A 13,263-nucleotide genomic window follows, 5' to 3' on the forward strand; every position below is an offset into this window, starting at 1 on the left:
ATTATTTTAAGGTAAGAGTCTTTGAGTTAAAATAATAAAATTTGTATTTATAATTATAATTATGACTAGTTTTAACACCTGATGTTTTTTATTCTTTATCAGTCTCATCCTAATCATTTATGCATGTTGAATAGACATGAGATTGAAATTTTGATTTTGTTAAATTGAATTGTGATTTTTTTCANTCTATCAAAATCTTGCAAAAAGTTTACAAAAATCCATGGAATTCTGTTTACAAATCTGTAAGATTCCATAAGAGTAAATAAAAATCTATCAAATTCACGGAAATCTATCAATTAAAAAAGTCATTGAAAGTCTTTAAATCTCTACAATGAATACACCCTACACAACCACATGATTTGTATATTCTACTTCTTATTTCTAATGAACATTGGGCTGATGTTTCCAATATATATTTTGTTTTGAGTTTACATAACTCTAAGAAGGGGAGATATTCTATTTTGAGAGATTGATCGTTTTTTTGTAAGATTTTGTCGGCTTTTGAATATGAAAGGAACCCAATATGAAATACGTATTTGCCGTTGACGAGAGAAAAATCAAAGCAAACCAAAATAAGACCTTGCTCGAAATTTCCCGGAACGTACTTACAATAAAAATAAAAAGTAATATTTTTTTATTGATGACCGAAATAAGAGATCTGTCTCACAAAATACGACCTGCGAGACCGTCTCACACAAGTTTTTGCCAACAAATAATTCATGCAAATTAATATTATTTTACATACTCAAAAACTCTCCAAGTAGACTTATCTGATTTGATCACCTCTTTTAACCAACCAACTTCAAGTTAGTGTTTTTTTAACACAAAACTGATATACATTGATTCAACTTTGGATTCCACCACACTTACAAATTCATAGTCTTCAAACCAGTTGTGTTCATATGGGTGCGACTTGATTTAAGAAATCGAAACGTTATCGAAATTTTTAAAGTTTTTTCACAAAATTGTACTAACAATTTATTCAATTTCATGAAAAGAAACCAAATTCAAAACCTTCAATACAATCAATTAACACATTATCAACCAAAGTTGTTGATCACATCCTCAATGAAACTAATTTGAGCATTATAAGAAGATCCACCTTCTTCCACAGCCATCCTGCTTTCCTTCTGCAATTTCCTCACCTTCTCCCTCACTCCACTATTCCCATCAACCTCCATCAGCCGCCGTATCGCCGCCTCTATCTCCTCTGATCCCACAATTTCCGGCTCCTCCTCCGGTCCTAGATAATCCTTGTTGTAGTCCACCCCGATAGCCTCCGCCATCTTTAATTCCTTCACAAGCTTAAACGCATTCAACTGCTGCTCGGCCTGCAACGGAAAAGTGGCGATCGGCACCCCACACCACACGCTCTCCAAAATCGAGTTCCAGCCACAATGAGAGACGAATCCTCCCACTGCGACATGCGACAGCACTGGTATCTGCGGCGCCCATCCTATCAACTTCCCTCTCCCTTTAGTCCTCTCCAAGAAACCTTCCGGCAGTATGCTATCGAAATCTTCATAATCTGTCGGAAGCTGCACCTTTCCTTTCGGTGGTGGCTTCCTTACGGACCATAGAAACCGGTGCCCGCATCTCTCCAACGCAGACGCTATCTCCTTCAACTGTGGCACCTCAAAAGTCCCTCTGCTTCCAAAGCACAAGAAAACTACCGATGAATCCGGTTGAAGATCGAGCCATTTCTTGATCTCGTCGTCACCGGACTGGCTATTGGAGCTTCCAAACTGATGGTTTAAGTTCAGAATGGGTCCAACGGGGTAGAGTTTTGGCGCCTTCCCATTCGACAAAGATCGAATAGCATAAGATTCAAGTTCATAGAATGTGTTGACCAAAACACCTTTGATTCTTGAATATCTTTTAAAACAATCAAACGACAATTCAGTTAACGGACCTTCTGTCACCACTGCAGCAGGCAAGACCGTGGCCGGAACTTTAATGGAAATACAAGGCACAGATAACTCGGCGTTGGATTTATTGTACTGAGTGAGTTGTTGATTGTGTTCGAATTTAAGGGATATTAGATGGGAAAACAGGCCAAGGAAACTCGCGCTGGAAGTGAAGAAAACGTAACATGGGAGGCCGAACTCATCCGCAACATCGACAAATTTAGTGCAGAACATGTCCACGACGATCCCGGCGATTCGGGCTGAGGATTGTTGGACGAGCTCCGACAGCACGTTTCTTAATCTGGGGATTTGATTTTCGATCACGTCGAATAAAAAGGTGTCTGATGCGACGATTTCTTGATTCGGGAGGTGGATTATGCGTATAGAGGAGATGGCAGGGTTGGGATCTGAAGAGATTTCGTGGGTGTAAGCGTCGACCAAATTGTTATTTGGGAACTTGATGATGACAAAGGTGATGGAGAGTCGATGGTCTCTTTGCAGGAGGAGCTTGGCCGCCTCCACGGCGGAGATGAGGTGGCTCAGCCCTGGTAAGGGGATGAACACTAGTTCTGTTTTCTTCATCTTCTCCGCGTTCGATTGACTCTTTCTTGCTGGTGTTATCCAATTTCGTTTCTTTTATAGAAATTACATATTATTCTGAGAATTAAAAATCATGTAATTTATGAATATAATATTCGAATCGGGTCTTATCTTTAACCGTCAATTTCTCATATATCCCCAAATCCAAGTTTTGGAATTTATGAATATAATATTTAAATCTGGTCTCATCGTTAAGAGCCAATTGTGTTGGAGTATCGTTTTCTCACACCTAAGTGGTAGTTGAAGTTTAAAATTTTTATTTTTAAGTTCGAAACGTTCTTTGGGCATCATGTGAATTTAAACATACTATGGACGTTTAGAATTGTTACATTTTGCGTATTTAATGTTGGTTCCAAACTATTACGAATTTTAAGCAGACATATATTCCTTTTTTTATATCGATTATAACGGATCCCTCTTATTAAATCGTCCAATTAAGTCAACGATCAGAGACTATATTCCTTATTTGGATCGCACTAGAGATCTCTAAAAATTTATGCGTAGAGACTAAGATACCGGTTTCTGCGTTGAGACTAATATACCTGAATTTCAGAAATCTAGTGTAGAGGCCCGTATTTCGTACTTGAAAATTTGTGAAATAATTTAAAATTTTTCTTATTAAAAATAAATAACATGCCTCATTCATAAAATAAACTTGATAAAAAGGTTTAATGTTCAAAATAACAGCGGAAGTAAATATCTATTTCAAAACAACTTAAAATAATTCATCGTGATAAAAATGAGTTTGCATAAAAATGATAAATAAACTGAAGCATGAGGTCCTCGGGTTCCTACTACTGCCGACCCAAGTTAGCTCACTGGTCTCCGCCCTCAGTCTCGACCTCATCAGTACCTACAACAATCAAGTCTAGTGAGCCTAAAGACTCAGCATGCATATATCGTGAAATAACAAGTAAATATATAATAAAATCGCATGCAACTTAAAAATATCGTGTCGTAATGTAAACATGGAATCATGTCATAATTAATTTTAAATACGTGCATAACTGAAAATCGTATGTAACGTGTTTGCTCGATAGTGCCCTGTCATAAAATAGCATATCATAATTTTCTGTTGAGAATATGTTCTAAGCGAGTGGCCCATAACGTAACGTAACATAACATAACATGAATCGTCTGATCAGAATAAACCACAGTACACTGGGCGGTAGAGATCATCACAGCCCTTAGACTGGGTATCCGTACCCATACATGAACATGAACCGGTCGTAGGTCACCGGGTGAAGTAATAATCCCATAAGCTGCATCCCATAGGCGTGAAGTGGCCACAAGCAATATCGCATATATCTCAAAAAAATAAACTTTTATATTTTATGCACGTAATATAATTAAATATCCTGTTTTATTTTACCGAATGGATTGGATCGTTCCCAAGCTCGCAGCGACCTAATTCTAACATGAAAATATGCAAATGATTTTTCCCTTGAAAATAACTTAGTCATTGAACCCAAACACGGGGCCAACTAGACCAACAACTTAATTTCTAACCATGACTCCGTACCAACCCGAACCAACATCGAACCATCGTTTAGTCATGGTCAAAATACGTCTAACATGATGAAATGACGCTCCTAAAAATTGAAACTCACGAAATTTGGTGAATGGGGGCCAAAACATGAAACGCTCTTTCGAGAGTCACTTTGGCACATTGCACCGTAAATTCTCGTACGACCTCTAAACTTAACCAAATCACAAATGGCCAAAAACATGACCTTCCTTACTAATTACAGTACTTTCCAGTCCAAGGCCATAGGCTAAAAGCCAACCAAGAACTCGAAATACACCTCTGAATCGAAGGCACAGTTGCTGTCCAGAAAATTACAGCAACAGCTGTTGCGCTTCCTTGCTTCGATTTCGAGACTATTGGCCATTGGGGCTTGAACCACCAACCAGAGCCTCTTACCAACATCCTAAGGTGTGGCTTGAACCATGGCTAAGGGCCCTAGGCCAGCCACAATCCAAGCAGCCACCCAAATCATCACAACGCTTCACCCGAGAACGCATACTGCACGCGTGGGGTGTTGCGATTGTTTTGCTGTCGTGGATCATTCCAGTGGCCATTTGATTGATCATGGCATGATCTAGATGTCATGAGGTATTGTGTGAACTATGGATAAGGGCTAAAAAGCCAACCAAGATCCACCCCAACCTCAAAACCGAAACTACACATGCAGGAAAAGAAAAGGGAATCGAAGGGGCTGCCGTGTGTTGTTTGGTTTAAAACCGATAGGACCATGAACCAAGCCATGAAAGGTCATCTTGGTCATGTCATAGACATGCTAGGAAAAGGTTCTAACCATGGCTACAGCCCCTAGGGCAGCCAAGTTCAGAACACTTGCCTTAGACAGAAAAACATGCAAATCGAGACACCCTATGATAGTTTGGAGAGTTGCTGTCAAACGTGTTGCTGGGGGAGGGGGAAGGGAGTGAAACCAATGGATTAACACCTTCCTAGCACCCCTATATCGTGTCTAAAAGCATCCTTGAAAGCCTGGGCGCGAGCCAACCCCGAAATCATCAAAAACAACAAAACCGTAAAGGCACAATGGAAAAGGAAAAAATCTGCACTAAGTTTTTCGAAATGTCTTGACATAAATTCGGTTTTGCTTCATGATTCATGCACATATGATGTTTTAAAATAATAATATGACTTGATTGAATAGAAAAGAATGGTATAAACATGCCTGAATTTCGTTTAAGAAAGAAAACGAACACTACGACGAACACGACGCGGAGGAGACGAAGTTGCTTTGCTTTCTTGTTTTCTCTCTTGTTTTCCCTCTTGCTTCTCACGTTTTTTTGAGAGGTTTTGCTACTGAATTTCGGTGGAAATGGTGAGGGAGAGAAGGGTAGGAAATGAAGGGAATGATTGCAAGATAAATGGGATTTGAAATGGCCAACCAATCTTTCTATACTAGTGTTTGATAGATAAGGAATGAGGAGTGATTTGATTTGATTGAAGGGGTGGCCGATTTTCTTCTTTCAAAATAAGGTAGAAAAGTGCTTAATTAATAATTATTGAAGATTAAGTGTGATGGAATTATCTCCCAAGAAAAATAAGGAAATGAATTAAAGATTGAGAGTTGCCAAATATTTTAAATCCTATCAAGGAGGTGGCCGAAATCTAATATTAAAATGGGGTGGGATATTGCTTAATTCAATAATTATTGGTGATTAAAAATGAAGGGATTATCTACCAAGAATGGATAAGGAAAAGAATCAAAGGAAATGAGTTGTCAAAAATTTAAATCTTTTAAAGTGGGGTGGCCGAATTCTTTTAAATAAATGAGGTGAAATATTGCTTAAATTATGAATTTTAAATCTTTAAAGTTTTATCTACCCATTAGGTATTTTAGTGAATTAAATAAATTAGTTTAGGATGGTAATTATCTTGCACGCATGGCTAATTCTTTTAAATTAAATTACTAACATGTTAAGTTATAATTTCTTAAATAAAATAAGTCTAGATTAACTTATCTCAATTGGTCACATATTTTAATTTAGGCTTTTAATTAACTCTAATTAATTAATTAAATTCTTAAACATTCTTTTACATTAAAATAAATTTTACTTTATCATGAATAAATTCTAGGAATATTTTCTTATCATTAAATTTTTATCTTAATGCTCCAACTCCACTCCGGCCTCACTTATTTAACTGTAAAGATCATAACTAAACTACTGCGTAAAATAACTCAACAAATTTAAAGAAAAGAATTTAAGTCCTCATGCATAAAAATCATTTTAATTTAAATAATAGTAATTATGCATGGCATATACGTAGTCTGATTCAACGGGTTCTACAACTCTCCCCCCTTAAAATAAATTTCGTCCAGTCTCCCACGTAGCTTCCTCCTCCGAATGATTAAGCCATTTGACCTTCACTAGCTTCACCAGTTTGTTCCGAAGCTTTTTCTCCTGTCTGTCTAAGATCTGCACTGGTCTTTCCTCATAAGTCAGGTTCGGAGTGAGCTGCAACGGTTCGAAGTTCAAGACTTGCGAAGGATTTGCCATATACTTCCTCAGCATAGAGACGTGAAACACATTGTGTACTCCGGCCAGATTCGGCGGAAGAGCAACATGATAAGCTAACGTCCCAACCCTGTCGAGGATCTCAAATGGTCCAATGAATCTCGGACTGAGCTTTCCTTTCTTTCCGAACCGCATGACGCCCTTCATAGGTGCTACCTCCACGAAACATGGTTGCCGACGGCAAACTCTAGATCTCTCCTCCGCTGATCCGCATAACTCTTCTGTCGACTCTGAGCAGTCCTCATCCTATCACGGATCTTGACTACTACATCTGCAGTCTGCTGAATGATCTCTTGACCCAATTCTGCTCTCTCTCCTACTTCATCCCAGGGAATAAACGATCTGCACTTGCGGCCATACAGTGCTTCATACGGAGCCATACCTATAGACGACTGAAAACTGTTGTTATAGGTGAATTCTTCCAATGGCAAATTCGACTCCCAACTCCCTGAGAAATCAATAACGCAAGCAAGGAGAAGATCCTCTAAAATCTGGATAACCCTTTCTGACTGCCCATCTATCTGAGGGTGGAAAGCTGTGCTAAACAACAACTTCGTACCCATAGTCGAATGCAAACTCTTCAAAATGAGGAAGTAAATATAGGATCTTGGTCAGACACGATAGAAATGAGAATACCATGAAGTCGGACTATCTCCCGGATATACAACTCTGCATACTGAATCATGGTGAAAGTCGTCTTAATAGGCAAGAAGTGCTCTGATTTGGTAAGACGATCAACAATCACCCAGATACCATTTGATCCTCTGGCTGACTTTGGCAAACCGGTCACGAAGTCCATGGTAACATTCTCCCACTTCCACTCGGGAATAAGAAGAGGCTTGAGCATACCTGCTGGTCTCTGATGCTCCGCTTTCACAAGCTGACATGTCAGGCACTCGGATACAAAACGTCTGATATCTTTCTTCATGCCGGGCCACCAATACAGTAACTGCAGATCTTTGTACATCTTCATACTCCCATGGTGAACAGAGTACGGCGACATGTGGGCCTCTGATAAAATATCTGCTCGAATAGAACCACTGCTAGGAAACCACATTCTGTCTCGATATCTCACAATACCGTCGCTAATTGTATACAAGATACTGCCCTTGGCCTCATCTCTCTGTTTCCACTTTGCCAACTGCTCGTTTGCTGACTGACCACTGCGAATACGGTCTAGAAGAGAAGACTGAATCGTCAAAATAGATAGACGGGGAACTCTACCTCGAGGATAAGTCTCTAGATCAAACCTCTGCATCTCAGACTGAAGAGGTCTCTGAATCGTCAAATGAGCCATCACTGCGACTTTCTTGCTCAATTCATCCGCAACTACATTAGCTTTACCGGGTGGTAGCTAATGTCACAGTCGTAGTCCTTCACTAGCTCCAACCAACGCCTCTGATGCATATTCAGAACATCGGCTTCTTTCACCCTCAACTGGTGATAACCGGAACGCAGATAAATCTTTGAGAATACTGAAGCTCCCTGTACCTGATCAAATAAATCCTCAATCTGCGGAAGTGGGTACTTGTTCTTCACTGTAACCCTGTTCAACTTCCGGTAGTCAATACAGAGCCTCATCTAACCATCCTTCTTCTTCACAAACAAAACTGGCGCGCCCCATGGTGAAAAACTCGGGCGAATGAACTCCTTGTCAAGAAGTTCCTGAATCTGCTTCTTCAGTTCTGCCATCTCTGTCGGTGCTAATCGGTACGGCGCTTTCGAGATTGGTACCGTACCTAGCATGAGCTCAATAGAAAACTCCACCTCTCACTCGGGTGGCATACCAGAGACGTCCTCAGGAAAAACATCTAGAAAGTCACTAACAATGGGAACATCGGAGGCTGAATGACTTGGTGCCTCAGGAACGGATACAAATGTCGCTAAGAATGGCCGACACTCTCTATGCATGAGCTTCCTAGCCTGGACACAAGGTATAATGCGCGGTAAAGGAAAGTACCTGTCTGGCTCGAATAAGAACTGCGCTATCCCAGGTGGTCGGACTAGAACAGATCTCCGCTGGAAGTCAAACAAAACTCTGTTCCTTAGTATCCAGTCCATACCCAGAATAATGTCAAACTCTGGCATCGGCAACACAATAAGATCCGCATAAACAAGATTGCCATGAAGCTCGAGGTCTATTTCGGATCACATTAATAGCTGTCATCTCCTCTCCGGACGGCAATACTACGGAGTAGGCTATATCTAGCCCAACGGTCTTGACCTTGAGAAAGTTCGCAAAAACCTCTGAAATGAACAAATGAGTAGCCCTTGAATCTATCAAAGATTTCGTAGCTGAACCAGCTATAAAAATTCTCCCTGAAAGGTTGTAACATCAAGCTGAACCCAATAATCACAAGAACTAACTTATAGACAGGCGAAGGTCAAAGTTCTTCTAACCTAATCCCCGAAAATGATCCTGATTAGAGCATGCAATCCTATCGCAATTCTAAGTTCAAAATCTTAACCCCGATTCCCAAAAAAATCAAAATTCAAATACAAAATTAAAGCTTTAAGATACCTGTCATGAGCATGGTCTCCGGGTTAGTCTCCGCTGTATGGAGAGCAAAAACTCTGCCTTGAGTAGGCAGACTCCCTCGCGGGCACTGCTTCATCAAGTGGTCTGGACTACCACACTTGTAACACTTGCCTGAGCCGTACATACAAGCTCCGACGTGACGGTGCGAGCACTTTGCACAGACTGGGTGCTCAACGGCCCTCGGGATTGCCCGTCCCTGCTGCTGCCCTCTGTTCCTGGGAGGGCCGTGGAAAGGTCTCTTATTCTGCTGCTGCTGCTGAGGAGGAGGGCGGTGCGGCATCTGGACTGGTCGCTTGCCTTGACGATCCCTCTCAATATCATGTTGATCCTGATCTGCGGCTAGCGCTCTGGAGACAGCGACCTCATAAGAAGTAGGGCCAGCCCCCTAACATTACGGCGCAAGATCGGCCGTAGACCCTCCATAAAATGCCTCAACTTGGCTCCAGTATCATTCGCGATCATGGGTACAAAATGGCACCCCCTCTCGAATTTACGGATGAACTCCGTAACAGTCATATCTCCCTGCCTCAGGGTCATGAACTCCCTAGTCAACCTGGTGCGCACCTCGTCGGTAAAATATTTGGAGTAGAATACCTCCGTGAAGTGCGTCCAGCTCAGAGTAGCCACATTCAAAGCTACAGATGCTCCTTCCCACCATAGGCGTCCGTCTCCTCCCAACAGATAGGTCGCACAACGAACTCTGTCTGCATCCCCAAGCTCCATGAACTCGAAGATAACCTGTAATGTCCGAGATTTTAGTACTGTAATTAGAAGTGGGTTAATTAACAGTATTGAGGTGGTAAGAGCTCAAGTGGAGAAGCCGAGCGTTGGTGCAATATAAGCCAAGATGTGGGACAGAACATCTGGCGCCCGAGCGGTAGGAAAAGACCGCCCGAGCGCTGCCTGATATGCATGAAAGACAAGTGTCCTAGCCACGTATGATTTATAACTTTCAAATTCCTTCATCACTTAGCAAAGGGAAACGGGAAAAGGCCGAGGAAAGCTTCAGAGAACTTGCAAGAAATCCTTACGCCTTTTATTTTAGGAATTTGAAGTTTGTACAAGATCCACCCGTTAGAATTTCAATCCGACTGTGGTACCGTGTTTCTATCGACAAGAGCTTCAACTGGTTGTAAGTTTTATCAAGCTTTGACATGATTTGAAGTTATGGTATTGTCAGAATCGGATATGATTCATATATGAGGTTCTTGACATATTAGACATCGTAGAACCGAGAACAGATTGAAGAACAGATTGTTTATACATTTGTTATGATTTTTCAGAGATGGAATTGAGATTATTCAGATTTCTGAGATTATGGATTATATTAGATATTGGTTATGATTTGTAATTGATATCTTGTAATGTTGTATTGACGGGGATATTGAGATTTTACCGTTATGCCGTGGATTTTGAATTACATCCAGAATAATCAGATTCAGTGTTGAATTGAGAATGGAATATTTATATTATGATTCTCGATATATCGTTTCTGATTTACAGAGACAGTCTTGAGTTCAGAACTGATATTGCTTCAGACCGAGACTACAAACGGAAGGTATAAGTCAATGTGGTATTGGGAGATCGACTTGAGTCGGTTTAGACTTGAGTTTCCCTAAATCACATACTTTACTTTATTGCATTGATATTTGCATGGATTTGATTGATGTACTTGTTCTCTTGATTTATAGATAGGAAGTATTAGACGAGTAATCTTGTGACAGAAGTGCCTGATAGTGGCGGGATCGCCACGGGCCCATTGCACGATGTCACAAGATAGTGTATTGGCGAAAGTGCCAAAGTCTGTCACCGGACGATTGGATATCGATGTGGATAGAATTGTAGCTTCTTCTATTACTGGTGATCGGTAACGTATCGATGTGGATAGAATCGTAACTTCTTCTATTACTGATGATCAATATCATATCGATGTGGATAGAATCGGAGTTTCTTCTATTACTGGTGATCGATACTATATCGATGCGGATAGAATCAGAGCTTCTTCTATTACTGGTGATCGATACCATATCGATGTGGATAGAATCGGAATTTCTTCTATTACTGGTGATCGATATGGAATGCCAACTTCTGGAAATCGGGATCCCGAGACTAGGATTGAGTCTATTCTGAATTGTAAAGTGACCAGCATTGTCGACAGTCTGATATTGATAATGTTTCAGATTTTGATACATATTGCCGTTATCTGTTACATGCTTTATATTTGTTTATATGATTGCATGTTTCGTTGATTTATATTGGGATTATATTCTCACCGGAATTATCCGGCTGTTGTTGTGTTTGTATGTGTTCATGACAACAGGTGGGACAGGTTCAGGGTTGAGGAGATGAAGAGAGATCGTGATTAGAGTGGAGGCTCCGGACTTGGATTAGAGATAGGGTTGGACACTTGATATTAGCTGTTAAACCTTAGTTGAATAAATGTATGTGATACAGGACTTGTACTTTTATACTGAGATGTATATACCTTTTATTTCACTACGTTTCGCATTTAAAAAAAAAAAAATTTTAGACCCTGTTTTATAATTGATTAAATAGTCCCAATGATGATTAAGAACATGATTAGCGTCCGGGTCCCCACATAACCTCAAGGGACTTAATCCAGCCCTCGGCAATCATGGGATCTGTCGTCCCTGAGAACTCTTTCGGTCGCATCTTCATGAACCGCTCATAGGTAGCCTCGGGCCCTGTCGGCCTGGCTGCCACAACATTGTTCTCCGCAAACTGTGCGAAGAACTGAGTCATCCCAGCTAGCCTCTGGGCATTCATGTCCAGTGGAGGGGGTGGAGGTAAATCTCTCTCCTGCCCACGGTTCTGACCGTCCTCCTAGCGAGGCTCATCATCTCTCGCGCGCTCAAGAATACGTTTAGGAGGCATACTGTTCCATACATATAACCCATACGTAACCATCATGCATAATTACATTACTTCTTTAAATTTTTAATAAATACCGCATAATAAAAATTTGGACATAAAATATTTCATGAAAACATGCTGTTAAAATAATTCATGCTCTAAACGAAATGCATAAACGTAAGACTTACAGACCGAAGACATGACTTCATGAGCTTCTCGAGGTCAGTAGTAGTACAACCCTTTACAAGAACATAGGCTCTAATACCACCTGTAGAGGCCCGTATTTCGTACTTGAAAATTTGCGGAATAATTTAAAATTTTTCTTATTAAAAATAAATATCATGCCTCATTCATAAAATAAACTTGATAAAAAGGTTTAATGTTCAAAATAGCAGCGGAAGTAAATATCTGTTTCAAAACAACAACTTAAAATAATTCATCGTTATAAAAATGAGTTTGCATAAAAATGATAAATAAACTGAAGCATGAGGTCCTCGGGTTCCTACTACTGCCGACTCAAGCTAGCTCACTGGTTCCCGCCCTCAGTCTCGACCTCATCAGTACCTACAACAATCAAGTCTAGTGAGTCTAAGGACTCAGCATGCATATATCGTGAAATAACAAGTAAATATATAATAAAATCGCATGCAACTTAAAAATTTCGTGTCGTAACGTAAATATGGAAATCGTGTCATAATTAATTATAAATACGTGCATAACTGAAAATCGTACGTAACGTGTTTGCTCGATAGAGCCCTGTCATAAAAATAGCATATCATAATTTTCTGTTGAGAATATGTTCTACGCGAATGGCCCATAACGTAACGTAACATAACTTAACATGAATCGTCTGATCAGACTAAATCACAGTATAATGGGCGGTAGAGATCATCACAGCCCTTGGACTGGATATCCGTACCCATACATGAACATGAACTGGTCGTAGGTCACCGGGTGAAGTAATAATCCTATAAGCGTGAAGTGGCCACAAGCAATATCGCATATATGTCAAAAAAATAAACTTTTATATTTTGTGCACGTAATATAATTAAATTTCCTGTTTTATTTTACCGAATGGATTAGATCGTTCCCAGGCTTGCTGCGACCTGATTCTAACATGAAAATATGCAAATAATTTTTCCCTTGAAAATAACTTAGTCATTGAACCCAAACACGGGGCCAACTAGACCAACAACTTAATTTCTAACCATGACTCCGTACCAACCCGAACCAACATCGAACCATCGTTTAGTCATGGTCAAAATACATCTAACATGATGAAATGACGCT

General features: G+C 40.2%; 1 protein-coding gene across 1 annotated transcript; it reads right to left on the bottom strand.

The window, feature by feature from the left end:
• Nucleotides 1-965: 965 nt before the first annotated feature.
• On the bottom strand, nt 966-2,553 carry LOC140975279 (anthocyanidin 3-O-glucosyltransferase 2-like). Its single transcript, XM_073438905.1, has one exon. The coding sequence runs from the start codon at nt 2,487-2,489 to the stop codon at nt 1,041-1,043; it is 1,449 nt and encodes a 482-aa protein (XP_073295006.1). The 5' UTR covers nt 2,490-2,553; the 3' UTR covers nt 966-1,040.
• Nucleotides 2,554-13,263: the final 10,710 nt, after the last annotated feature.

The sequence above is a fragment of the Primulina huaijiensis genome, chromosome 4 (genome assembly GCF_012295235.1).
Source record: "Primulina huaijiensis isolate GDHJ02 chromosome 4, ASM1229523v2, whole genome shotgun sequence".
Classification (NCBI taxonomy): Eukaryota; Viridiplantae; Streptophyta; class Magnoliopsida; order Lamiales; family Gesneriaceae; genus Primulina; species Primulina huaijiensis.

What these genes read in the sequence shown, in the direction of transcription:
- LOC140975279 (XM_073438905.1), bottom strand. Translation starts at nt 2,489, where the DNA reads ATGAAGAAAACAGAACTAGTGTTCATCCCCTTACCAGGGCTGAGCCAC.